General features: G+C 51.2%; 12 protein-coding genes across 12 annotated transcripts; 7 read left to right on the top strand and 5 right to left on the bottom strand.

The window, feature by feature from the left end:
• Positions 1–250: 250 nt before the first annotated feature.
• Positions 251–3,495, top strand: cym1 (pitrilysin family metalloprotease cym1; the record flags this gene model as incomplete). The annotated part of the gene is made up of 2 exons (XM_046088039.1): positions 251–630; positions 702–3,495. The coding sequence occupies 2 exons, from the start codon at positions 251–253 to the stop codon at positions 3,493–3,495; spliced, it is 3,174 nt and encodes a 1,057-aa protein (XP_045944007.1).
• Positions 3,496–4,416: 921 nt separating this feature from the next.
• Positions 4,417–6,941, top strand: LDX57_006339 (Zn(II)2Cys6 transcription factor; the record flags this gene model as incomplete). The annotated part of the gene is made up of 9 exons (XM_046088038.1): positions 4,417–4,468; positions 4,539–4,558; positions 4,633–4,716; positions 4,777–5,090; positions 5,156–5,591; positions 5,657–5,966; positions 6,022–6,236; positions 6,290–6,353; positions 6,442–6,941. 9 exons carry the CDS (start codon positions 4,417–4,419, stop codon positions 6,939–6,941), a joined length of 1,995 nt encoding a protein of 664 aa, XP_045944006.1.
• Positions 6,942–7,201: 260 nt separating this feature from the next.
• LDX57_006338 (uncharacterized protein) lies at positions 7,202–9,192 on the bottom strand. Its single transcript, XM_046088037.1, has 2 exons — positions 7,825–9,192; positions 7,202–7,756 (listed from the first exon to the last, which is right to left on the bottom strand). The coding sequence occupies exons 1-2, from the start codon at positions 9,106–9,108 to the stop codon at positions 7,496–7,498; spliced, it is 1,545 nt and encodes a 514-aa protein (XP_045944005.1). The 5' UTR covers positions 9,109–9,192; the 3' UTR covers positions 7,202–7,495.
• A 54-nt stretch (positions 9,193–9,246) lies between these two features.
• Positions 9,247–10,410, top strand: LDX57_006337 (protein N-lysine methyltransferase family protein; the record flags this gene model as incomplete). Its single annotated transcript, XM_046088036.1, has 2 exons — positions 9,247–9,734; positions 9,807–10,410. The coding sequence occupies 2 exons, from the start codon at positions 9,247–9,249 to the stop codon at positions 10,408–10,410; spliced, it is 1,092 nt and encodes a 363-aa protein (XP_045944004.1).
• A 2,480-nt stretch (positions 10,411–12,890) lies between these two features.
• On the top strand, positions 12,891–13,746 carry LDX57_006336 (putative 2-hydroxychromene-2-carboxylate isomerase; the record flags this gene model as incomplete). Its single annotated transcript, XM_046088035.1, has 4 exons — positions 12,891–12,965; positions 13,043–13,142; positions 13,204–13,487; positions 13,543–13,746. The coding sequence occupies 4 exons, from the start codon at positions 12,891–12,893 to the stop codon at positions 13,744–13,746; spliced, it is 663 nt and encodes a 220-aa protein (XP_045944003.1).
• A 160-nt stretch (positions 13,747–13,906) lies between these two features.
• Positions 13,907–14,339, bottom strand: LDX57_006335 (uncharacterized protein; the record flags this gene model as incomplete). Its single annotated transcript, XM_046088034.1, has 2 exons — positions 13,907–14,031; positions 14,099–14,339. 2 exons carry the CDS (start codon positions 14,337–14,339, stop codon positions 13,907–13,909), a joined length of 366 nt encoding a protein of 121 aa, XP_045944002.1.
• A 782-nt stretch (positions 14,340–15,121) lies between these two features.
• On the top strand, positions 15,122–15,826 carry LDX57_006334 (uncharacterized protein; the record flags this gene model as incomplete). Its single annotated transcript, XM_046088033.1, has 1 exon — positions 15,122–15,826. The coding sequence occupies one exon, from the start codon at positions 15,122–15,124 to the stop codon at positions 15,824–15,826; it is 705 nt and encodes a 234-aa protein (XP_045944001.1).
• A 499-nt stretch (positions 15,827–16,325) lies between these two features.
• LDX57_006333 (oxidoreductase, short-chain dehydrogenase/reductase family) lies at positions 16,326–17,248 on the top strand (the record flags this gene model as incomplete). The annotated part of the gene is made up of 3 exons (XM_046088032.1): positions 16,326–16,750; positions 16,833–16,984; positions 17,037–17,248. The coding sequence occupies 3 exons, from the start codon at positions 16,326–16,328 to the stop codon at positions 17,246–17,248; spliced, it is 789 nt and encodes a 262-aa protein (XP_045944000.1).
• Positions 17,249–17,701: 453 nt separating this feature from the next.
• Positions 17,702–18,132, bottom strand: LDX57_006332 (uncharacterized protein; the record flags this gene model as incomplete). Its single annotated transcript, XM_046088031.1, has 1 exon — positions 17,702–18,132. The coding sequence occupies one exon, from the start codon at positions 18,130–18,132 to the stop codon at positions 17,713–17,715; it is 420 nt and encodes a 139-aa protein (XP_045943999.1). The 3' UTR covers positions 17,702–17,712.
• A 314-nt stretch (positions 18,133–18,446) lies between these two features.
• LDX57_006331 (uncharacterized protein) lies at positions 18,447–19,256 on the bottom strand (the record flags this gene model as incomplete). Its single annotated transcript, XM_046088030.1, has 4 exons — positions 18,447–18,648; positions 18,699–18,745; positions 18,797–18,875; positions 18,937–19,256. 4 exons carry the CDS (start codon positions 19,254–19,256, stop codon positions 18,447–18,449), a joined length of 648 nt encoding a protein of 215 aa, XP_045943998.1.
• A 1,464-nt stretch (positions 19,257–20,720) lies between these two features.
• On the top strand, positions 20,721–22,052 carry LDX57_006330 (alpha/beta hydrolase family esterase; the record flags this gene model as incomplete). Its single annotated transcript, XM_046088029.1, has 2 exons — positions 20,721–21,366; positions 21,429–22,052. The coding sequence occupies exons 1-2, from the start codon at positions 20,977–20,979 to the stop codon at positions 22,050–22,052; spliced, it is 1,014 nt and encodes a 337-aa protein (XP_045943997.1). The 5' UTR covers positions 20,721–20,976.
• Positions 22,053–23,297: 1,245 nt separating this feature from the next.
• Positions 23,298–24,620, bottom strand: LDX57_006329 (uncharacterized protein; the record flags this gene model as incomplete). The annotated part of the gene is made up of 1 exon (XM_046088028.1): positions 23,298–24,620. One exon carries the CDS (start codon positions 24,618–24,620, stop codon positions 23,298–23,300), a length of 1,323 nt encoding a protein of 440 aa, XP_045943996.1.
• Positions 24,621–25,865: the final 1,245 nt, after the last annotated feature.

Below are 25,865 nucleotides of genomic sequence, written 5' to 3'. Positions count from 1 at the left end.
TATATCCCCTCCCTCTTGTGGTGTCTTCTTTGTTTCGCTCGTTTGTGTTGCTTTGCTGGAGGTGGTTTTGTTCGTGTTCATCTCTCGCCGCTGCATCCCGGTCCGTTTGCTCGGTACCCTAGAACCCATCTCATTAACACGTTACGCGGAGAATAACACAAGCCGGCACACCTGACACAGTCGTCGCGCGTGTTTATCTTCCGTCCGTCTTATTGTACAATCAATCAAACGCCTCCTATTTGTTGACGCAATGTTGCGTTCGTCTTTTGGGGTAGGCAAAGGCCGCTTGCCGGCCTTGAGACAGCCGCTCTCTGGTCGGTGGTCAAACTCGAGAAGCTCTGTCCTCAGTTGGAATCAGTTCCGAAGAAACGCTTCGACAGTGACTAGTCTTGAGAGCTATCCCAAAGTGGGCGAGAGTCTTGAGGGATTCACAGTACAAGAAAAGAAGCATGTTCCAGAGCTACACCTGACGGCAATCCGACTAAAACACGACAAGACCGATGCCGATTACCTCCATGTGGCAAGGGAAGACAAGAACAATGTCTTTGGTGTTGGATTCAAAACGAATCCCCCAGATGCGACAGGTGTGCCTCACATTTTAGAACATACGACGTTATGTGGCAGTGAAAAGTATGATCCGCATCCATCAACATCCAACATATCCGCGCTGTGCCAGGGCTCACCCATATATAACTCTATAGATACCCGATCCGTGATCCTTTCTTTAAGATGCTTCCCCGATCGCTTTCGAACTTCATGAATGCCTTTACTTCCTCGGACCACACGACGTATCCATTCGCCACGACAAATCAGCACGACTTCCAAAACCTTCTCTCCGTCTACCTGGATGCGACCTTTCACCCTTTGCTCAAGGAGGAAGATTTCCGACAGGAGGGCTGGCGCCTGGGCCCAGAGGATGCGCGTGCCGTGGAGCCCAAGGACGGAAAAGCCGAGGACGTCTTGTTTAAAGGTGTCGTATATAACGAAATGAAGGGTCAGATCTCCGACGCAAACTACCTCTACTATATCAAATACCGGGAAAACATCTTCCCCGCCATCAACAATTCCGGCGGTGACCCCCAATATATCACGGATTTGACGCACAAGCAACTCGTGGACTTTTCCAAGCAGAACTACCACCCGAGCAACGCCAAAATTCTGACCTACGGGGACATGCCTCTCGCTGGCCACCTCAAGCAAATTGGTGAGGTGCTCAACGGTTTCGACAAAGGGGAGGCCGACAAGTCTGTCAAGGAACCCATTGATCTTACCCGGGGCCCCCAAAACGTCACCGTCCCCGGTCCCATCGACACCTTCTCCAGCGAAGACAAACAGTACAAGACCTCGACCTCATGGTACATGGGTGATACCACCGATGTTGTCGAGACCTTTTCTGCTGGAATTCTATCTTCTTTGCTGCTGGATGGCTACGGTTCGCCCATGTATCGTGCTCTGATTGAGAGTGGACTGGGCTCCTCGTTCACGCCCAACACAGGACTTGATCCTTCCGGACGGGTGCCCGTTTTCTCGGTGGGTGTCACGGGTGTGAGCGAAGAAGAGGCACCTAAAGTCAAGGAAGCTATCCAGCGAGTCTACCAGGAGTCTCTTTCCACCGGCTTCAACGACGAGAAGGTCCAAGGGTTCCTTCACCAGTTGGAGCTCGCCTTGAGACACAAGACGGCAAACTTCGGCATCGGTGTCATGGAAAAGACCTTGTCCTCATGGTTCAACGGCACAAACCCCATGAAAGAACTCGCCTGGAACGAGGTCATTGACGAGTTCAAGCGCAGATACCAGCAGGGAGGCTACCTTGAGTCGTTGATGCAGAAATACTTGATGAATGACAACTATCTCACGTTCACTATGGTCGGCTCGCCTACCTTCAACAAGGACTTGGATGCCCAAGAACTCGTCCGGAAAGAGAAGAAGCTTGCCGAGCTCGTTGAAAAGCATGGCTCTATTGAAAAGGTTGTTGCTCATCTCACCGAGGAGGAGCTTCAATTGCTTAAAACGCAGGAAGCAGCCCACAACGCCGATTTGAGCTGCTTGCCCTCTCTGCGCGTTGAAGATATTTCCCGTGAGAAAGAGCGCAAGCCGGTTCGCGAATCTCGTGTTGATGACGTCGACGTTGTCTGGCGTGAAGCCCCGACCAACGGCTTGACTTACTTCCAAGCGTTGAATTCGTTCGAAGACCTTCCAGACGACCTTCGATTGCTGATGCCCCTGTTCAACGACTGTGTCATGAGATTGGGTACTGCAAACAAGTCCATGGAGGAGTGGGAAGATCTGATCAAACTGAAAACTGGCGGAGTCTCGTCGTCTGCATTCAATGCCTCTTCCCCTACAGAACTCGGCAAGTTCACAGAAGGCCTTAACTTCTCCGGATTTGCTCTCGACCAAAACATCCCGGAGATGCTGGAGATCCTCACTACCCTGATCACGGCAACGGACTTCACTAGCCCTTCGGCTCCTGGTATGATCCAGGAGCTGTTACGATTGACCACCAACGGTGCTCTCGATGCTGTGGCCGGCACGGGCCATCGATTCGCCCTGAACGCAGCAGCTGCGAGTCTGTCTCGGGGACTCTGGGTTCAAGAGCAACAGTCTGGTCTGGCGCAACTCCAGGCGACCGCTAATCTTCTCCGCGATGCCGAGACTTCGCCCGAACGTCTCGCCGAGTTGATCGAGAAGCTGCGCCTCATTCAGTCGTTTGCTATCTCGAAGACCCCTGGTCTCCGGGTGCGCATGGTCTGTGAACGAGGAAGTGCCCATCAGAATGAGTCCGCCCTGCAGAAGTGGTTCGCCGGGTTGCCTCGAACTTCTGCGCCTACCTCCGTGCCTGGAAACCCAGTCTCGCACCAGGCTCTCACCAAGACTTTCTACGATATGCCTTACAAGGTTTACTATTCTGGATTGGCCATGCAAACGGTGCCGTTCGTCCATTCGTCTAGTGCGCCTCTCAGTGTTCTGTCCCAATTACTTACCCACAACTACCTCCATCCCGAGATTCGGGAGAAGGGAGGTGCCTACGGTGCTGGCGCTAGCAACGGTCCCGTGAAGGGCATGTTCGCTCTGACCAGCTACCGAGACCCCAACCCCATCAACACCCTGAAGGTGTTCCAGAACTGCGGTATCTTTGCCAGAGATCGCCCATGGTCCGCTCGCGAGCTCAACGAAGCTAAGCTGGGCATCTTCCAGGGTCTGGATGCCCCAATGAGTGTTGATGAAGAAGGCGCCCGGTACTTCATGAGTGGCGTCACCCATGAGATGGACCAGCGCTGGAGAGAACAAGTCCTCGACGTCACGGCTAAGGATGTCAATGAAGCGGCTCAGGCCTTCCTGGTCGACGGTTCTCGTCGATCCGTTTGCATGCTTGGCGAGAGAAAGGACTGGGCTGATTCGGAAGGCTGGGAAGTCCGAAAGCTTTCTATGAACGCCACTGGTCAAGATGCATCCAGCGCTGCCGGCCCCGAAGACGCTGCTGCTTCGGCTTAGGCATTGGTGAAACACTGCATCGAAAGTTGGCTTTCCACTCTCCGCCCCAGTTGACTCTCTTTCACGATTTTGGATGTGTCGCTTGTCCAGTCGGCGACGCAGTCATGTATCATAGATATCCCTGTATTTCTATTGATGTGTACACGCATGGTAGACCTGTATATAGACCCCGTTTGTACGATACCTTCCATCTCGACTCCCTTTTTGCTTCCTATGGATGACCTTCCCCTCGATCATCACGCGCGTCTCAAGAGCAGAACATCACCCCGTCCCCGGTCTTCCATTCCATGGCCGGTCGATGGTTGGTTTTCCGGTTCTTTCATGAACCAGGAACAAGCGCAAGAATAGCAGGGAATGTGAGCCCCGTTGGTGGCACACTTCCTATCTCCGTTTTTCAGACCCTTCCTGAAGCACTTTTGCGTCTATCAGCCTACGCAGGACGGACTAAAAACGCGAGAACATGAAGCCCAGCCAGTAGTCTCGTGATGTAGACAGCCCAAGAGTTATTTGGCCGACGTGATGAGGTGAAAAGCACATGACGGACAGTCCTGTGACACCGGCTGAAAACCCTCCTTTATCTTTCGTCTTTATCAATATTTTTCTAAATCCATCTTCCACTTTGGCCCTCCCTTCCAACTGGCCAAAAGAATCGACGAAATTCCCCTTTCCGTTGGGTCGCAAATTAAAAACAAAGCGATGATGAATGATGCTGCCGATAATTAAAAATCGGCTCTCCTTTTTAGGGCGCCCCTCACGTGGCAGCGAAACGACGACAACAACTCGGCGGATGCTCGGGTCTTTTCTGTAGATGCCATCTGGCCCTGACCCGGAAGATCTCTCCGTCAAGTCTGCCAAAGAGCCTCGTTGCTCTCTTCGTTTTCCTCAGAGTCATGCAGGTCGGCAGTAATTGCGTTCATCACTATGAAGAAGACTGACACCATCGTGTTGGGGCCAAAGCCAACTAAAGCATGCGGTAAGTGGATCAGGATGCATGGACACGATTCTCGTCGTGGAACGGTCAGGCTAATGCGAGGGGGTTGCAGTTAATTGCCGCAGGCTGAAGGTCAGAAAGACGAATCCAAGCAAGCCATTGACTGGGTCATTCCAATAGGTACTAACCGCTGTCCATCGATCTAGATGAAATGTGAGGTCGATGGCGCGCCTCCGTGTCGCCGATGCCGCCACACCAACACCGCATGTCTATTTAAGCCTCGGTCCAATGTTCGTACAGGTATCCTGGCTTTCAGGTACTGGTCGGTGCTTATTTAGTTCGTCTCTTAGGCTGCTGTGGCGCACGAAGTGATATCGATGCCACCAGGAGCCCAAAATCCGGCTTTCTATCCTCAAACAGCGCCATCAGATCAAGACGCGCAATCCATTCTTGGCCGGCTAGACCGGATCGAGGCTGTTTTGGGTATCAATAAAGAAAGGCCTACTACCTCGTCAATCAGTGTAACGTCGGATCTGGACGAGGAGGTAATGGATGTGTCTTTCTATGACTTATGGGCAGCGGCAAAACATTTGAGAGCGATCACTCGTCCTCCACAGGACGACAGCATTTGGTCACGTCCTACGATCAAGAGGTTATGGGCCAAGTAAGTGCCTCTCGTACCAAACTACTAAAACCATGGCTCAGTAAGCAACGCCTAATACCAATCAGATTTCTTGATAATTTGCCCCTTTTGCATTTCCTGAAAGATCAAAATACTTTTTCCTCCCCTTCGCCCCTCTTACTCGCTTCTGTTCTTTACATATCTGCACTACACAGTCCATCGACTGAACTCGCGTCACTGGCTGGTGGGTACTTGGTGGCCATCTGCAGTGCAATTGCTGAGCTTGTTATTCCAAGCCCGTTGCCAACCCTCCTTAACTGGTCGAGCGCAAACCTAAGACACCATGACCATTCCGGCAGTGGAGAGGAGCAACACGTATTCCAAGATATTCTTGGCTTGATCATGGCAAGCCTCTGCTCGGAGGCATTCGTCGAGACTACGGACAAGTGGATAGCTATAGCCTACCGACTTTTGCTAGATCACTGTCCAACTGGAGCAGATAACACGACCCAGGATTGGCCTGGCTTATTCTCAGGAATTCAAGTAAGCTGACCAATGAACTGATCATGGATGTCTACCAGGGACATACATCGCTCACCGCGCAACAGGTTATCGATATTGAGCATGCATCCATGCACATGTGCCATCCTTTGCTGCCTAGACAGCCTCCTACTTCGGCTTTGCAGAAGTTAAACAGCCATGAAGGGGATGCTTATCGGGGCCTGACTCAGATAATGCACCATGGACTCAGCCACTTTGTGAGACGAGGACTTCCGACCATTTGGTCCTTCGTGAGCGCAAGGGAGCCCGACACATTGCCTGCGGTGCGGGCACCTTTCACCGACGAAGACTCCCAGGTTATTCGGCTGTGGGCAAAGAAGCTGGACGACTGGCTTGTTCGATATAATGGGACATCCCGTAGGACCTCGCTGTCTATGGATTTTGCTATCACACTAATGAACGTACGTCTTAGAACCGTCCCCGTCAGACCGACAGGGAATCGTCATCCTCCTGCAATATCACCTTCACAAACTATATGTCCTCTCCATATATCATCCGGCCCGAGGATTTGATCTGTCTTCCGCGAAAATAACCCCGGCCGAAAGGCATGAATTGTTGGTATCGGCTCGAGCGGTGCTACGGTTACGCCAGGACGATGCCAGTATTTGGTCGAACTGGGACCTTATAGTGAGCATTCCGAACATAAGTCCCTAAACAGGATCTGATATTATAAACTTCAGATGATCACCTGGGCGGCAATGCTTCTCCTCCGCGGCGTCGAAGACGGCGTCACACACCAAGACGGTATGTCCAGCCCGCTGCAAACATTACTGGAACATCCAGAAGACAAGTATGTTCATAGAAAAGCTTCTGACCATCTCATCACCCACAGACCTCCGCCTCATTCAATGCCACCTCCAAAGCCTCAAACTCAGCCACCCATCAGCACCAAGCATCCACGCCATCCTCGCCGACCGGCTTCAATCTGGAATTCAGAGCATGAACACCCCTCCGGACATAGGACCCGAGCTATCAATCCCCGGCCCGCAGGCAGACTATTCCTGGACCATCTTCGACCAGGAGATCATGCCGCTTGCGAACCCGCCGTGGCTGTTCGAAGGCGCCGCCGCAGCCTCCTTGGCCTCGGTGCCGCCGCAGCTAGCGCAGCAGCAGTCACCCATTCAGTCTGTCGGATATAGCACGCATGGTAACTTGGGCGCTGGTCATCATCATCCAGCGGCTGCCTACCCTGCCGCCGGCGAGCAATGGGAACATCATACGGCGTCGGCGTCGGCGTCTTCGGTACGTCCCCCGCCACCGCCGCCGTCGAGGTTTAATCGGATGTTTGGCCCCGGGAATGTGCCCGGTGAGAATAACAATTACTTGATGTGATTGGCATAATTCGCATTCACAACAAAAGGAAAGATGCGGGAAGAAGCGTGTCTTACCTCTATTCGGAAACTAGGAAGTTCAATCTACGTACATACTACTTTTGTCACTTGTCACACCAGCATCTCATTATAGACAATACGTCATCTTGACCTTGACCAAGATAGGGATTGTTTACAGTGAAATCCGCGGGGAATCAGCAATATCAAGAGCGCTAGAAAACAAACGAAACAACACAAACTTTGGAAAGGGAAGCGGGAAACATAAAAAACATTATTCCTTCATCACATTGGGTGGGTATATATAGTGTCAAATCATAAGTCATGTCATACTGTACAAAAATGCTATTTCTTAATGATCAGCAAAAAAAGCCACTGGATCAAGTCCAGGTATCATCACTCCAAGGATCTGTCTGTTTGGTGTTTAATGAGAACAGCGTAGAAAGAAGGGAGAGATAAAGAAGCAAGAAGAAGGTTTGACCTGCAAACCTGGAGGGTTTTGTGGACCTGATCCCGACTTGGCAGGTTCACTGGTTGATGGTTCCGCTATGTAGGGGTTTATCCTTCATGGTTTTCCGTGGAGTCATTGTGTAAATATTCGTCCAGAGAGTATGTTGGGGGGTGGCTTTCTGTGGTTGAGGAAGGAGATTGGGGTAGAGGCGGGAAAGGTTCTGTTTCTGAATGTTCGATAGTTTGAGGTGTTCCGGTGTTGCCGGAGAGGATATTCTCTCCCGTCGAATCTACAGGAGTGCTGATCGATGAATCATGGACAACGTCGGACGAGAAGGCCGGGGATTGTGGTGGATGTTGGGAGGTAGACTGGTTGAGAAGGGCAGCCAATGTTAGCAATGAAGTTATTCTCAAACACCGCAAATCAGAAGGCATACCTGTTCTTTTCCGTGCTCGAACCCGCGAGTAGAAGCCAAGTGCTGCGCAGCGAGGCGCTTCCGTAGAATCTCCGATTCTTCTTCAAACGCAGCTCGTTCCTCCTCTTTCTGCAAATCGGCCATCGAGACCGGCGAATCTTCCGCGACGTCGGCAGATCCGTGAGAGGCTCGAAGCCGGCTGCTCCGCTTCTTCTTTTTATTCATCCTGGAATCCTTGGACGCGAGGCTGAACGTCCCGGATGTCGATCGCATGCTAGCAGGCTTATCACCAAGCTGATCATCAGACTCTAACCCAGTCCCGCGCCGACTCTGCAGCGCCATCGCGAATTCGTCGTCCAGCGGCACGGCATCCTCCTCCTCGTCACTGGGGATCAAGTCGCCGCGCGAGCTCAACGAATTGGTCGTTTCGCGCGACGACTGGGTGGAGCTCCGATATCGTCCTCCAGTCTGTCCGCCCCTCGAGCTGGGGCCCTCGGTTTCCTCGGCCGCCTCCATCAGGGGTTCCTCCTCGTATGCATGGCGGCGCAAGCCCTGCGGGTGTTCTTGGAGGTCGGCGGCTGATGGTCGGTATTTCAATCCCCTCGCGCCGAACCGCCAAGGGAATCGCTCGAGGAATCCGAGGAACGAAGAGCTCGGAATGACGGTGGGATCGTCCCGGTCGTCGACGGGTACCATGAGACCGCTCTTCCGCCGCGTGCGTCGAGCCCCGTAGCTCATCTTCCGCGGTCGGCGAGGCTGTTCGGAGCTGCCGCGCGTCAGCCCGCTGCCGGCCAGCAGGCGATCGAGCTCGTCGGTGCCCCAACCCAAGAGGCCATCATTGGGGTCTTCGTTGTCCCAGTCATCGTAGAAGTCGAAAACGGACTCGGCGCGCCCTCGTCGTCGGCGTCGAAGATGGTCCTCGCGGCTCGGTAGGCATGGCGCGGCGCATGCGGAAATGCAGTTCCCGACGGTCGCGAAGCAGGGAACGATGTAATTGTGAGAGAAGGTGTAGAGACCCTCCTGGGCGGTTTCATTGGCGGTTTCGAGGTTATGGGAGATCTGATTGATCGTCTGGCGGACTCGTGGGTCTCTGGTTCGCATCATGTTGTTGGGGGGATAGGAACAAAGGAACGGTAGCGAGCGGTAGGGTAAGGTAGGTAAGGATGGGGTCGAGCTTGGACAGGCAGCCGGAAGTCCTGGGGATGAGGGCTCGTCAGGTTCAGCCAGGCCCGGGCGATGCCATTGAAGAAGTGACGGCAGAGTTGCAGGGATGGAAAAGCGAGAGGGGTTGACGGGTGATATCATCAGAAGAAGAGAGCCTGGGGAAGAAATACCCGATCGTTGAGAGACTGACTCAGCCGGCACGTGCGCGTCACGGGCCCTTCCGTCCTGGCGCATTCTCTATCATTATCATGATCATCTCTCCTCGCTTCTTTCTTCGCAATGGTTTATTACGTGCGTTTCCTCAAGACTCCCCGGATCCAGAACCACAAGGCCGGTTCGGTCCTAGTGTCTGCCCTGGTCTGCATCACCACAGACCTAGGAGATGCATTCCTAGCTCAAGATGTGGATCTATTAGTCTCGCTGAGTGTCGCTCAAACCGATCAAGTCCTCTATCAAGAGCCATTGAAATGGAAGGCCGGCAAACGTGAGCTTCCCATATCGCTGGGACCCTTCCCGGGCAACCTCTCGCAGCGGACGATGGTTCTCACCGTGGCTGCCGCGGATTCTCGCAAATCCGGGCCGCCCACTCCAAACTGCCTCTCGGGGAAGCCTGGCGTCCCTCTAGTCCTATCCGGCTGGAGCGCTCCCTTCGGCGGCTCGGATTCATCAGTGGCCGAGAAATTGGTTGAGAGGCGGTTTGGACCCATTGAGGTATTGGATCTTCGTATCTGGGAGGAAACCGGCAACAGCATTGCTCGACATATTTGGTAAGGCCTCCGTTGTTCCCTCTACATTCTTCCCACCAACCAGCTCTAAGATGGAATTACCCGCGCCTTCAGGGATGCAGCACTTGCATCGGTAATCTACCTGCAGCAAATCATCGCTAGGCACCGCGTAGAGACTGCTCCAGCATTGCAGGACCTCCTACAGCGTCCACGCAGTAAACCAGTCCGTGCGGTCGAATTGGGATCCGGGTGCGGAATTGTAGGCATAGCGCTGGCGGAGCTGCTACCTCAATGCTCCGTGCTCCTCACAGACCTCCCCGAGGTGGAGGACATAGTAACCCAAAACATAACTGTTGCTAAGCCAGCGTCCGAATCCACTGTGGAATTCCAAACGCTCGACTGGGATGAGAAACTCCCAGGCAACTTCTGTGACGGCTCAGTTGATCTGATTCTCGTATCAGACTGCACCTACAACGCCGACAGTCTGCCCGCCTTGGTTTCAGTGCTGGACCGACTCGTCCAGATGTCACCGGCTGCCGTCATCTTGGTGGCGCTAAAAAGGCGACACGAGAGCGAAACCGTCTTTTTCGAACTAATGGAGTCTGCTCGATTGTCAAAAATCCGTCAAGATAACCTTCACCTTCCATCACAACATGATCAATCAGATCAAATCGAGTTGTATTGTTTTGGCCGACAAGAAAGCCACTTGACACAATGAAATCAGTTCGTCCCAACGACTCTATAAGAGTCGACAGTACAACTTAATCCACTTACTTGTGGGGATTCATTCAATGGCAGGAATACATCCGCAAGCGTGGCATCCGATACTATTTTAAATACCCTTCTTCGTCCTATGGTATATCTGCTCATCTTGGTGATTATCCAGATCGAACCTTATCGTCAGTTCGTGATAAACACTGTACGTACGCATAGGGTACGTGGATCTAGGTCATGAGCAAAAGCTCTTCACAGAATTTATCCCTCAAGATTCTCCAAAGCCATGTCCAAGTGAGCAAAAAGTGACATTCTATGTTTTACAGCCTCGTATGTGCTATGAACATACTATACCCCATGGTAGAATTACAACAAGAAAAGGAGAGGGAAAGAAAGGAAAGAAAAGGGACAGTAGAGACGAGAAAGGTTGCACACCATGGATTGCACAACATACAATATACTTTTGTGAACAAGTACACTTTGCATATCACTGAGGCTGAAGACACCCCGTGAAGTATGGAAAATCTTTTAAAATCCGAGCAAATACTTCTGCCGTTCGCTTGGGGAGGTCGAACGTATTTTCTTGTGCACTCGTCGATAACCACCTTTGAGATCTCTAGAATTCGGGTCTGTGCTGCGAGGCCAGGAATGCCACTTCCTTTTATGGTGGGACTTCCAGATCGCCGAGGCTTTGATGTTGCTCCAGACGTTTGGAAATGCCACACGGTCTCTCAATCCTCCTGATCGACCTCTGTGATCCATCAACTTGGAAAATATCTGCTCCAGCGTAGAGTCGAGAGGTATGAAGTCTGTATCGTTCTCCAAGGCCGAGCTCTTTAGAGTTGTCAAGGCCATGATTGGTATATGAAACTGGGGTCTCTCGCCTTGGAAGACCTGCCTACTGCCGTTGAGACTATGCGATCGCGTCGGAGGCAGAACGGGCAAGCCATTCCCGGGGTATCTCGGCTCGCTTGAAGCATATTCGGAGTATCTAGCGCTTCGCCCGACGAAAGCACTAAAGTTTGCTGCTAAGGTCACGGCACAGAGGGGAATGAAGCCAAAAGACAGGGAGGGGGTTGCAGCGGCCGAATCAGCATAGTTGTCAGGAAGAGCATTAAAAGATGCTTTGGCACAAAGAGCCCACAAGTCGGCATAAAGACGACAAACGATGTACACGTCACCATTGATGATTTGGAATTCATCTGCTCGAGGTTGTTCGTGGCCGATCAATGTATATGAAGGATCGATGCAGATCACCAGTGAACCCTCTTGGATCGCCCATCTCTCTTCTGGCCCTAGACGTATGTCCCTATAGGATTTTAGACGCGTACATAATCCGGGTTTAACTTGACGGTAGGAGATTTGCAATGGCGGTATACTGGGCAAACGCGCTTTGGGAGGAGTCCTGAAGCGTGATGACTTGGTTCCCATCTCGTTCAGAAGCAAATCTGACCACCTGCCTGACTCGTGGTTCTTCCAATCTTCCTTCACGCGGGGTTAGTGTGAAATGGCCTCTTTTGGAAGGGGTAAGAAAGCTTACAAGCAAAGGAACACCTTGATCGGACTCCGATATGGACGAGTCGAAACTTGCTAGGAGGTCTGCATTCGCGGCTTGCACTTCCCAGCATAGTTCGTGTTCTTGATCGATAGTCGAAGAGAACGAGCCAGATTTCCTATCAAAAGGACTGTACGATAGTCTAGACTCACAGTGACTGCATATGCCCTGTTCACTCAACATGCACATTTCACAGTCTCCAGGCGCTGTTAGGTGGGAGCCCGGGTCTGTGTTGGACCACCAAACAGGCGGCCTGTGAAAGTAGATAGCATGGCGGCGTCTTTCGGTCACGGAGTCCTGGGAGCTTCCAACTGACGAGCTATTCATGACGGGTACGTGAGTTGGTGAAGATACGTCCGAGGTCGATGAGCAACTGAAAAATGCTTCGATGCCTGCGTCAGTGAGATCCGGGATTTCGTTGCTCAGTGCATCTGTCCATAAAGAAGACATCATTATGCGTGTTCGGGTATTGTATGCGACCTGTTATGGGGTGATTGCTGTTTGTTTCTGATCCTAGAGAGCAAGATATGCAGAATTTATGATGCTGTTCTAAGTGCTAAGCAGTGAGGAGTGAGTGGAGGAATGGAAAGGCATCACCGTAACCATTCTGAACCGATATAGAGACGCGGGTAGCTCCTTCTTCGTGGAGAGACGGGCCAACAGAGCCTTTGAAGAAGGCGCATTTTCCCCTACCGGCATAACCAAGGCATCAGTCACTCAGAATATGCCAGACGCTGGAATTTCCTTGCAAAGAATCCCTCTGAGGAAGTTGAAGGAGGAGAAAGTAGATCGATCCAGGGGAAACTGCCGAACCTTGGAGATACATCTGCTGACTCATCCCCGGGCACAACGGTTGAACCCAGTGGCCCATCAACTCAACCATCGGCATTCTTCATCACTACGACTGAATTCTAACATCATCAGACACCATGACTACCCCTAGCATCACGTTGTATCTGGACATTGTCAGTCCGTTCTCCTACATTGCATTCCATGTGCTGAGAGTACGTAATTCATTGTTGGGGACCCCAGGATCGATAAGACGTCCATCTACTCCGTACAAATCTAAACATGATCAAAGCATTCTCCCGTTTTCGCTCGATGCAATATCACCTATGTCCCCATCTTCCTGGGCGGATTGATGAGCGCCTGTGGCAACACGCCACCGGTCAAGATCAAGAGTAAGACAAGGTTTGAACAGCAAGATGACTTTGGGGCTGACATGGCTGGGTGTCATTCTAGACAAGGACATATGGATTAACCAACAACGACTTCGTTGGGCTCGCGCATTCTCTGTTCCCATGTCGGAGCGTCTGCCCGAGGGCTTTCCGGTGTTTACCCTGACCACGCAGCGGGCGCTCTGTGCGATTTCCGAGAAGCGTCCAGACCAGCTCGCTCCAGCCATTGAGGCGCTGTATCGCGCCTTTTGGTTAGATGGGGTCTCAAAGATTGGACAGCCGGAGGGATTCGGGCCGGTGTTGGAGAAAGTGCTTGGGCAAGCCGATACACAGGAGATTTTGCAAGCTGTACGAGTCCTGACCTACTCAGATATGGTTTATTGATGCTAATAGGTGGAGACAGGTGAACCAAACGGAGGTCAAATCACTTTTGACGTCAAAGACTGATGAAGCGTTCAAGTCGGGGGCGTTCGGCCTCCCCTGGTTTGAATGCACCAACGCTAAGGGCCAGACTGAGGGATTCTGGGGGATCGATCACCTGGGGCAGGTGGCTGATTTCTTAGACTTGAGCCGACAGACAGACAAGGGGTTTAGGTCGCTGTTGTAAGAAGAACAGTGTAGAGTAATGTAGTAGAAGATATATATCGCAGCCGCGGATGATTGGTGAGCAAATCAACCAAGTGGTTCTATCATCGATCAACAAGAATGTATAACATGAGCCAGCCATGACTACCGGATAGTATTAAGTATTCACGTAAGAAAGTGAGTTATCGACTTTTAGCACTTCGCCTGCGAAGACTTTTATTTCGGTCTTGAAGGAACTCCACGATCCTTTCCTTCTCCAGATTATCGATTCGTTCAATCTCCTCGGCATCGGGCAGGTCCTGCGGGTCTAGATATTGGCACCATTGTCAGTCCCAGACCAAAAGGACCGGGGGATTCGACGGACGCAAACGCACCTTGGTCGGTAGTATTGTCGGCCTTTCCGCCCGTCGCAACCGATCGGACCTGCTCCCAGACATTCTGCACGGAATCGGAGGTGTAAACTGCATTGAGCTTATTCTTCACCTCGCCGATTGACGACCCGGCGATTTCACCGATGCTGCCGCCGATATTTGACACGGCGCTTGATGCGGACGTTGACTCCGGTTGGGAGGCATCGGATCTCTGCTCTGGAGGATGCTCGGGCGTTGCGTCCATGGCGAGTTTGATGGCGTATAATTACTGTTTTGATCGTGTCTGACAAATTCGGGCGCCCTAGTCGTCTCCTGAAGCTGTCGTCAACATGAATGCGATAAATATTTATTGATGAAGACGGGCGATGACATCAAATCGGCCTGATGATATCATGGTACAGTACAAAGCAGGGAGTGGGGCGCCATGTCCCACCAGGAGATGAGGATGTGCGTCTTCACGTAAGGCAGCAGGCAAGACCAACGGTGGCAATCGGGTTTTTGTTGGCCAACAATTCCGAGATCTTTTTGGTCTTTGTGCGATGGCCGCGCGTCGCGATGAGACCAACCTGGGAGCCTGGGAGCCTGGGAGCCTTATCGCGCCCGTGACGGGCAATCCGCAGCCCTACAGAGGACGATAACATCCCGAAGCCTTCAGCCTTACAACACCCGCAAAGCCGTAGGGCTGATGGGCTGATGCCAGTGGATGCCTCCTCAACGGCGGGACCCGCCTGGTAGGTACATTTTCTTTAATTAAATTCTCTAGCCCTCATCTTTTCATTTCGACATCCCTGCTAAGACACTAGTACTACAAGGCTTAGCCTGACTCAACTTCCAGCGATGGGAATGACTCAAGCTCAACAGTCAAGACCATCAATTCCACTCTTAACCACCACAAAAAAGAGCCAGATAAGCTCCACCAACATAAAATCCAATACAGAGTACGACCATCAGGTTTCGGAGAACTCCCACTTAGTCCGTGAAGGACTCCCCATGTCTTGCGCCACGCACCACAGACACTAAGGAATTATGGCATCTGGCATCCTCAAACCTCTGGCAGTATTTTGCAGTCAGTCTCAATCACAGCAGTATATCAAAACCGTCAGGAATCTAGGCGATGCATGGCGCACACTCGCAGAAAAGCCGCCTGCAGACGCCGATGGGTCGACTGTCATCGAAACTACGTTCGACTTCGTCCTAGAAATCATCTATATGTCAGGCCAGAGACCCGAGTTCAGCGCGACTCCCTCAGATATAAAATCGGTTGAGATGAAAACCCATGAACTTCTATCACCCTCCCAAACAGTACCTCTTCGACACTACCGCATTTTTGCCGACTACGGGACGGATTTCGTCTGGCGACAGGTGGAAGACATCAAATCCGGCGAAGACAGCCATGTTGACGTCGACGAGGTTCTTTCCGAGCACCCTTCCTCCGTGCTGAACCTCTATGATGCCTGGGTTGATACTTACTCAACCCTGTTCAAGGAGCGATGTGAAGACACCCAGGATTACTCGGCCACCGTGTTTCCGACCGTGTCAGAGGAAGTAGCGTGGCATGTGGCAGGGTATCTACTTGCCTGGTGCATTGTGATAGGCCCGGGAGTCGGGAGTGTCGAGTATTCGACAGGGCGTTCAAAATATATGCTAGCGCGTGGAAAGGAGACGGGTGCTACGCTTGATTTCTTAACGGATCAAGCTGAGATATTGGCCAGTGGGGAGTTGTTGGAATAGGACCGGCTTCTTGATGACATCGTCTCGGACGATTCCTGGACTTTCTATCGCCACTAACCCCGCATGCTAACCAAACCAACGCGAATTGATACATGATCAAGACCTTATCAAAGACCATCGGAATTCCTACTTCGGTTTTACGAGGATCAAGTCCATCCGGACTCAATGAACTGGAGTGGAATCTAAGCCGAGTCGGTCTCCGGTCGCAGCGCTCATGTTCCAGAAGCCGAGCATTAACTCCGCCCGATTACGTCCATGGATCGCCTCGCCATCATCTACTCACGGTACACTGTTATGTCCGCCAGTCTGCCGGTTTTGGAATCAGAACCACGGTTCACACATCTTCATGAGTAGCCAAGTTCTTCGCCATGGCCCATCATCTTTCTCATCCACTTCAACCACCACTCCAGTCATAAACCTCATCCATCCAACCCAATACCACAAAACCTACTTAGTACTACATACTATTTCGACTACACTAATCAAAACCTCAAGCACCATGTCCTTCCCCTACCAGCACTTCCTCCTCATCGGCGCCACCTCCGGCATTGGCGCCGCAATGGCCGACCGACTGATCGCGCACGGCGCCGAAGTCACAGCCGTCGGACGCCGCCAGGACCGTCTAGACGCCTTTGTGCAGAAGCACGGCCCGGAGAAGGCCAGCGCCGTAGCCTTCGACGTTAGCCAGACGGAGCAGATCCCCAGGTTCGTCGCGGACGTGACGACGCGGTTCCCAAACATCGACTGCGTATTCCTGAACGCGGGTCGCCAGCGACAGTACGATCTGTCGACACCTGAGGGGTTCGATCTCGAGGACTTTCAGTATGAGGTGCAGGTGAACTTTACGAATGTGGTGGCCTTGACGCAGGCGTTTTTGCCGTTTTTGAAGAGGAAGGCGGAGAAGGGGAATGGGGGATTTATATTGTGAGTTCTCAGTTACAGCGAGGATGAGAGAGGATGAAGGAAAGGGAGGAAATATCCTTGCTAACCAAGGGGTGAATCATAGTACTGGCACGAACCTGGCCGTCATTCCTGCTGCTCCTATGCCGGCCTACTCTGCCTCGAAAGCCGCGTTGAGTGCATTCGTGCTGTCTTTGCGCCACCAGCTGAAGAAGACGAATGTAAAGGTGATTGAACTGTCGCCGCCTGCTGTTCAGAGTAAGCCCTCCCTATTAAGCCCAAACAGGACCACTAAGCTGATCTATCATAGCCGAATTGCACGATTACATGACTCCTGAGGTTGGACGCAATGTGGGCATGCCGTTGGACCAGTTCATCAACGAGGCCTTTGCCGGTCTGCTGGATGGCAAGGACCAGGTGGTTGTGGGCAGCATTGGGAACGCCGAGAGATTCCATGAGATTGTTGCCAAGCGACGGGAGGCGTTTGAGGAGCTGGCGGCGATTTTTGATAGTCATCATTAGGCTGGTGGAGTATAGGCTATTGGAGACAGGTTTGGAAGAGCAACAAATTGTACTTATATGAATAGGGATAGGAATAAATCCTTCTGTATTTCTTGACTTTCTGTCGGATACGGTATTATCCAGATTCTCGTGCTACCTATATCACTGTAAACAGTTGACACTGCAAAAGGCCACGAGTATCTGCGAACACAGCTGCGACTTTTACATTAGAGATCTTACAATTGCAATATTTAAAGCAAGCATCAGCAGTAATGAAACAATTTCATTCAAACAAATTAGTCCGCATCTGGCCGTCTCGGCCGGCCTTGAAGAGCCAATCTAAATATTATGTCGAAATACTATATAGCATCATACATATAACCACAACCACGGACCAAAATATAACGATGTAGACGATGACGAAGCGACACAGAACAAGAACCTGCAGTCACTACTACGTCTTCCAAAAAAAAAAACCCCCCACCTCAACATTCTCTCAGACACCTCGGACCAGCCAGCACCGGAGAGGTGATTACAATATTCCCATCAACCGGCTCCTCTGCAAAAACAACGCTCATTCTCCGTTGATAGTCGAGCGCATGCTGCAACAGATACTCCAAATGATCACGAGCCTTGCACTTCACCTCTTCAAGCTGCACCCGCAGATGCTTATCGGTACGAACGTTGACGCGAATCATGCATCCCCATCCGTCCAGACTCGCGGGGACATGACCCGGTCGACACAGGGTGTAGTTGCCCTGCGCGAGGTCAGTCAGTGCGGCTCGGTATTTCTCGGGGCGGTAGTCGCCAAAGTGCCCGGTGCAGGGGAAGTGCATGTGGCCTAGTTCGGTGGGGGGGAATCTAGCGTTCTGGAATTGGGTGAATAGGTTCGATAGCAGGCACATCTTGACGGTGGGTTAATGGTCGAAGTTGAGACCGCGCATGTGTGTTGGCGGTGCTGGGGCGATGGGATATATACATGTCCTAAAGATCACTATTTGTATTCATTATGTAAGAACATTCGGTGGATTTGGCAGGTATCTGCCAGTAAGTGGAACTTATGAACCGGTACGTGTATAGAATTGAAGGGTTCATCCGGGGCTTCTTTGTGCATTGAACTGAATCGGGGGGGTTTTGTCCAGATGTCTGCAATCCCTATTGAATGGCTTCCGGGGCCTCATTGTTTAATGTACAGACAAAGGAATTGTCTGCATTCATGCTATATCCGACTTTCGAATGGCTGCATTGACTCCTCCGGTATATCATTGAGACCATCGCGAACAATTAGGTCAATGCAGCGTGCAACCCTCCTGATACAAGAATCGTTCAGGCCAGCAATGTTGATGCGGCCGTCAGGAACGAGGTAGATATTAAAATGCACCGTAAGCTCGCGGCATTGCTGCGGCGTCAAACGTAAGTAGCTACTCGCCGTCAGTGCCTATAAGGGTAAATTGAGGTAGGAAGTGAGTACCTAAAAAGCCCCTTCTCGTGAAGAATATGACTCCAATCTCCCGGTGTCTATGAAATAATTAGTTGTTGCATCCACGTATAGGGCTTCCACCCTCTCACCTCCAAAACTTGGAATGACTCGTAAAGGCGTAGACGGTTGTGTTGCAACCTTGACCTCATCTGATCAAGCTCCGCGACCCTGCGGTTGGGTTGTCAGTCATCTCTGTCCGGGGCTTAACTGCACAAGGACACAACCATACCACGCTTGTCGTAGCATCTGGTCCTTTAGTATGGTATTTACCAGGCGCGCTCCATACGCCGGTGACGAGGAAAACTCCGCACGGATTAATCGTCGAAGCTGGCTGAAGGTGCACTGGGCTGCTTTTCGGCTCTTGGTGACAACGTGCAAGGCTCCGACGCGCTCGGAATACAGACCAAAGTTCTTAGAGAATGACTGACACACGAGCATCTCAAATCCCTGTGCTGCAAATAGCCGAATTGGATACGCATCGTCGTTCTCTCCGCCACCAAGGCCCTGGTACGCAAAATCGAACATTGGGACATGATTTCGCTTCTTCATCTCGTCGGCAATGAGCTGTCAATGCGGAGGCGAAAAGTCCGCCCCTGTAGGGTTGTGGCAGCAGACTTGGAAGATAAAGACGCTGTTTTCAGGGGCCGCCCGGATGGCTGCTAAACAGCTTTTAAGATCCACCCCGCGCTCTTTGCTGTCGTAATAATTGTACTTCTCGAGATGTATCGCCACCAACTTGAATAAAGGTTCATGGTTTCCCCACGTGGGTGTTCCCACGTATACTTTCTGACCCGGTGCGGTGGCGACTTTCCTCAAGAACAGTGCACCAAGATGAATTGCACCTGTGCCCGCAATAGTTTGTACAGACGCGACCTAAAAGAGAGCATGTCAGTGGTACTAGATCGTGAGACTATTCAACAGGCTGTTTACTCGTTGCGATGCTAATGGCTCAGTATTGGGTCCAAAGACAAGCTCGGCGGCGTGCACCAGATACTCATCGATGCCAGTTGAGGCGGTATACTAAGAAATATTTAGTCGTTTTCTCTTATGTGCCATTCGATCGATAATCGTACATCGTGATCCGGGTTCTCGAGGGCAAGTTTTTCCTTTGCCTAGAATGGATTGTTAGAATGATTGCCCAGCCACGACATCTAGCAAGCTCGGCTCTGACCATCTTGATACAGTAGGGTTCATGAATCTGTCCTTCATCGTTTTGGTAGATGCCTATACCCAGATTGACCTTATGAGGGCTGCTGTCGCTATCTACAGCCTTCTTGAGATCCAGCAAGGGATCAGCGGGCGCAAAAGGAATATTATTGAACATCGCATTGCTTCGCACTGGTGGCGCTATTAAGACCAATCGAATAGTGATAGACAAGGTGATTTGAAGTGTAACCCATGACTGGAATGTTCATTTTATAGTCATTTTTCGGTGTCTGCGTTCGCTTGCGTAGGCCCTTTCCATGGTTCGAATCGTAAACTTAACAATGAATGCAGGCAATCCGGGAGTGCATCCTGTTCGAAGCAAACCTAAATTGCAGCAACAGTAGGCAGATCCTCAGGTCAACGGTTTCTGAATTTCATTTTTAGATGGCGTTCGATGATCTCAGATAGGTACCTCTGACATAGTTTGAGAGGCACTGCCCTGATATTTGCCCGGCTATACAAGGTCGGATATCCCCTCGTATGCTTGCTTGAGGGTGTGTTTTTCAAGGCCCTGCTCTGCCAAGATGATATAAATGACGATGCTAATTCAAACCACCATGATAAACCGGGTTCGCCATGCCGGTTCAAAGACCGGGCGTAAAGCTGGCCTGAAGGAGATTGGTCGAACGTGCGATGCAACTGTCCATTATCATAGTAAGTAAACATGAAATAGAGAAGGGGCTGCATCGTCCTAGTGCAAGCGTCCAATTTTCCTTCCCCCACATAAAGCGAGCAAGTGCTTACCGGGGCGAGATGCAGATCTTGGCCGGCCAAGTGGAACTGAGTTGTAGGGAGTTTGCGTAGTTGGACAAATCTTCAGACAAGTCTGGAACCCGGAGATACGGCCCCGTCAGGTGATCGCAGATCCTCAGGCCTACCAATTCCCCAAAACAGAAGGCTGATGCGCGGATCTTTTCCTTCTGGTGTCGCATCGTGAAGCTCTTCCAAGGATCATCCCAGTTCCTTGTAATCCAATGGCCCAGAAATCTGGGGGCCTAAAAAGATGGGGGCACTTTGGCTCATTTGCATATAAGCCGCTACTCTGATCCTCGCTATCCCTTGAATGAGAACGAAGGGAGGGCAGAGAAAGGATCCTTGGGCAGCAACTCCAGCATTCACTGAAACAGAAATGAAAGGCCTTTCTGCTGCTATTGCCATTTCCGGCATCACCGGCTTTGCTAGTGCCGCACGCTCGAATGGCTGTGGGAAACCGTTGCCCACTCACCAGAGTGCTGGAGGAGATAGCCATCAGACACACTTCACGACATCTGATGGTACCGAGCGCACCTATCTGATCCATATTCCCTCCAACTACGACACGGATACCCCGGTTCCGTTGATCTTTTCGTTCCATGGCAGGAGTGGAAACTCGGCCAACCAAGAGGGCCTGTCGCAGTTCAGCAACGAGGAGTGGAACCCCAATGGCATCGCGGTGTATCCCCAAGGACTGGACGTATGTAGATACCTCGACTGTCGGGAAGGAGTTCTCGTCGCATTCTAACCCACAACCCGCAGGAACAATGGCAGGGCGATCCGGCCTCCGACGGAGTGGATGACGTCGCGTTTACACTCGAAATGCTCGACCACTTTGAGGACCGGTATTGCATTGACTCGTCGCGCGTCTACGCCGCGGGCAAGTCGAACGGTGGCGGATTCACTCATCTGTTAGCATGCGACAGCACCGCCTCCACTCGGATTGCCGCCTTCGCACCAGTCGCAGGCGCCTACTACCAGGAAGTCTCCGAAGAGGACTGTGATCCGATCACTGTTCCAATCAAGTGCAACCCCGGCCGGTCTCCTATCCCAATCATCGAGTTCCACGGCAGTGAGAATGAAACCATCCCGTACGCTGGAGGGCCCCGACGAGGGGAGTGTCTCCCTTCCGTGCCTCATTTTGTGCGCGAATGGTCCAAGCGCGATGGATTCGGGCTGCACAACAAGACCACCAATTTGTACGATGGCCAAGTGCAACGGTACGAATACGCGAGTGGCGATGCCTTTGGCACCGTGACGCATTATCGCATTGGAGGATTGGGCCACTACTGGCCCAGTACGGGGCCAAACAGTGACAATCCGGATGGGACATATCTGGACGCGACGCCGTTGATCATGGACTTTTTCAACCGATGGGCATTGTAGATGTCATTTGAATAGGAGCAGCTGTTAGACTATCTAGTGACGACAGGTTCATTCTCTCCTGCCTACAGAAATCTACTGATGAATCCCAAAGGCAGGGTTCAGACTGCCGATGTTCTCATCAAGTAGCAACTCTCCGAATGATACGTACTGAATCTCCATTGCTTTCGAAAGGTGCTAGACTGAAGCTCTAGTTCATCCATGGCTTCGAGCCTACCGTGGCTGGAACGGCAATGCGCATTGATACTGAGCTTTTAGGCAGGTGTAGAGCCAAACTCTGTCCTCGCTTCTTTGTACTTCGTCTAACTAAAGACACCTAGTCGGTTTCAGATAACACGCAAGCTCGTTGCGTGTAGCGCGCCTACTTACACATTAGGCTAGGTTGTTAACCAGGTACGAAGAAATGAATAAATAAGAAACCGAGAGGGCGCCGGTGCGGAGACTACTATACCCCGTTGTCTTGACCAAGTGATTTCAGTTTTACATATCCTTGGACAGAAGACGTCAGGATAACAAACCATCCAGGAACGAGCCCAGCAACAGGGACCTAGAAGCAGAGCAAGATTGTGAGTGCTCAAAGCTCTTCTACACTGCTCGAAGAACCAGCAACATCAGAATCCGATCAAAAGTCTGTGAAGGCAAGAAAAACGCAAAGACGACAGAAGAATAGACAGGGGATATGCATGTCTTAGTTTGGAACAGCTCTACCCGCATGCAACGGTGCATCTCCGCCAATACCAGAGGGGAGATGAATGGTCCTAGGAATACAAGCCTCTCAGCTCCGTTTTGGGCAGCCCCACACAGATGAGAAGAATCTGTGCATGGTAAGACAGGAGGGTGGCTTAAGTCCCTTAGAGACTGGCCCAGCCCACAACAAAGAAAGGTTGTGTGCTTGACATGCTGGAGTGTTGGAGGCCATGCTTCTCCCGTTGGGGCTTCTAAGGGGAGATACAGGGGAGACGTTGGCGACAGCTATGGGGCCCTCTTTCGGGTGCTATAAATTAAATTATGTAGGTTTAGTGTCTCAGAAGAAGCATTTGTAAATCACTCAGTTTCAATCCGTAGGTGTGTAGAATATGTGTGTCATAGGAGTTCCCCAAGGGTGGGTTTGAACAAACAAAGAAAAAGCAGAAATAGCAAGAAAAGAACAAGAACGTAAAGATAGAAACAAAGAACGGAACCACTACTGCCAGGGCAAGAGAAGAGGGTCACGAACCGGTTCAGGGATTCTTTCTCCTCTTTACTTCATCAAAACTTCATCAAATGCGCTTTCCATTCCTTCAGCTTCACACTGTCCCAGATGGCATATCCCCACCTCCATTGCTCACGTGGCCACGGGCTATCTTCCATAGTCCGCCAGAACGTGTCTTCGCTAGTCGTATCAAGACTTTTCACCACTCTCGTTATCCAGCCGTAGTTGGGTTGCTCGGTGGATGGGAGTCCAGATACGCACGCTCCAATATTATGCAGGTCGTACTTGTCGGCAGGGTATAGAAATTCTGGCCTTCTATCCCAAGGCTTCCACCAGTCGAAGATTGGTGTCACCACATGTACTCCTGCATTGGCCGCGATCCAATTGCGCCGGTCCATAAAGGGACCATGAACAACCTTGTAGATAAACCTGGGGCCGAGAGAAAGGAACGTTTCGGTATGAAAGCGGAGTCTCGTCAGATCCGTGAGAGTCTTGAGCACACGCCCTGGTAGTCGCTGATCCTTTGGAAGATCCCTGAAATAGTCGCAGCCACAGTCCTTCAGGCTGTTGTATATTTCCTCGTAGACGGGATTGAGCTTGGTTCCCAGGTACTCCCAAACACATCCCATTTCTTGCCACTCCCAAGGAGCCATGGTCCCGAAGAACAAACGCCATGCATCCTCTTGAAAGAAAAGATCCAAGTCATTACTGAACAAGTCCTTACTGAATCTCCTGACCTCGCCAAATGGCGACTCCTCAACCCTTCCAAAGATATGAGCATCAAGCTGAAGTCGACACAAGGCTTTGAAAATTCGCAACTTTTCCGTCGCAGACAGGGTTAGGGGGAGGACTTCATTGTGCCACTTGTTGGCGTTCATCCACGTCGGACGAGGCACATTCTTCGAGTAGTCATCTACAAAGAAATCCATTTCATGATAGAAACGAAATAGCTCGATGATCTCTTCTAGACTGCTGGGCTCGTACAGTTGGGTGGTTGGTGTCAAGTTGAGTTCCCGGATCTCGTCTCGACGACGCCAGCTGTCCAAGAAGGCAATCGCTTTTTCTCCGTCCGCCTCCATGTATAGACCTTTAGATCGGATGACTGCAATCGCTTCCGACAGGTCGGGGAGGAATTGGCTGTATTGTCTTTTCAGGATGCAGTAGAGCACCTTCCTTCGCACCGTGAGATAGACTGCATGGCATGCTGGGGATGCAAGGACCAGGGACCGGAGTGACTTTTTATCGGAAATCTGGAACAGGATGCTGAGGAGTACTTCGTTCGGAAGCTCTTCGAGTGATTGTTTTGCCTGGGAATCCAGTGTTAGCTGCTTGTCCTCATTGCAAGAAGGGATGTGCATCTCACCATTTGTGCTGATCATCTTGCTGTTGTGAGAACAAAGAAGAAGGGTAGTTCTGAGAGCGAGATCGAGTATTGTTAATCCACTAGTGAGTCGGCCCTCAAGAACTTACAAAATTGCCTCTTTGTAGAGCTGTAGTAATGATTATCGTACAAAGTTGTAAGCAATCGGAATGACCGAATTGATTGTATCGGATCGATTGCTTGATGATCAACTATAGAGGTGGAGGAAGGGCTTACAATTTATAGTGGCCGGAAAACCACCTTCAGAGTACTGCGCACAGTTCCATGGAGCATTCCTCTTCCTCGCCCTTGTCTCCCAAAGCATTGAGTGCAGTATTCCAAAGCGCGATATCCTCTTTGTCGAGTCACTCATCTTCTACTCGTCTGTAGCTATGAACATTTTGCAAGCCATTTGCCTCGAGTCTGGGGGCCTCTCAGGTGCCCTGTTTGTTTAATGATCCTGCACAGCGAGATGTACTCAGCTGATCTGATTTAGTACTCTGGCCCCATTTTGGATAGGGTTTATGATGAAGCTTCCAGAGACGCTATCTCCCTAGACACAACAATGCAAAATTTAAGACACTCACAACGGAAGTGAAACTCACGGGTTTTCCCCGACAATGGGGAGTAAGTTCATCGCAAAATCCCTTTGTCCCCCTGAATACCTGCTTGGAAAGACAAAGGGCGCAAAGGGTTCTTTCATTCCTGTTCACGGATTTGCTAGATATATGCCAGGTCTCCCACCCAGGATGGCATCTTTAGAAAGCCCCATTAGATCATTTGATTCTATATCAAACTCATCCAACGGCGCAGTCTCTACAATCGCACTGTATTTGCCTATCCAAAGTAGCGATTGAACACTTTTCTAGCTCTTTCCAACCTTTTCTAACCAACATAATGAGTGTCCCGGCCCTCCAGGGTCGCGACCCAAGAATCTTTGATTCGGCCGTTGATCCATTCAGAACCCAACCAAGATCGCGCTCAAGCGAAGGGCTAGCCAGTCCTTGTTCGACATTAGAACACCGCAAACGACACACCCTTTACTACGCCCAAGACCAACGTATCACGGGGCTCACTTCGAAAAGGCGCCTCTTCAGGATGAAGCCATCGGACCTCTGGAAAGAACTAGAGGTACCATCAGCCGCTCACATTCAATCAGTTTCCCCATCCAACGAAGAGAGATCACCGAGCCCTACGAAAGGCGCCCGGAAAATTTCACAAGGCGTATGCGAAAAGAATGGGCATACTACAAGGCCCTGTCTGG

This window comes from Aspergillus melleus (assembly GCF_016097325.1).
Source record: "Aspergillus melleus strain CBS 546.65 chromosome Unknown contig3, whole genome shotgun sequence".
Lineage (NCBI taxonomy): Eukaryota > Fungi > Ascomycota > Eurotiomycetes > Eurotiales > Aspergillaceae > Aspergillus > Aspergillus melleus.
Note: the sequence above shows the minus strand (reverse complement) of the source record. Positions and strands in the feature narration are given on the sequence as shown.

Bases quoted from the DNA above. Each gene is read 5' to 3' on its own strand.
- LDX57_006338 (XM_046088037.1), bottom strand. From the start codon at position 9,108: ATGATATCACCCGTCAACCCCTCTCGCTTTTCCATCCCTGCAACTCTG. The intron at 7,757-7,824 runs GTATGCCTTCTG...CTTCTCAACCAG, and splicing joins TCGAGCACGGAAAAGAACAG to TCTACCTCCCAACATCCACC.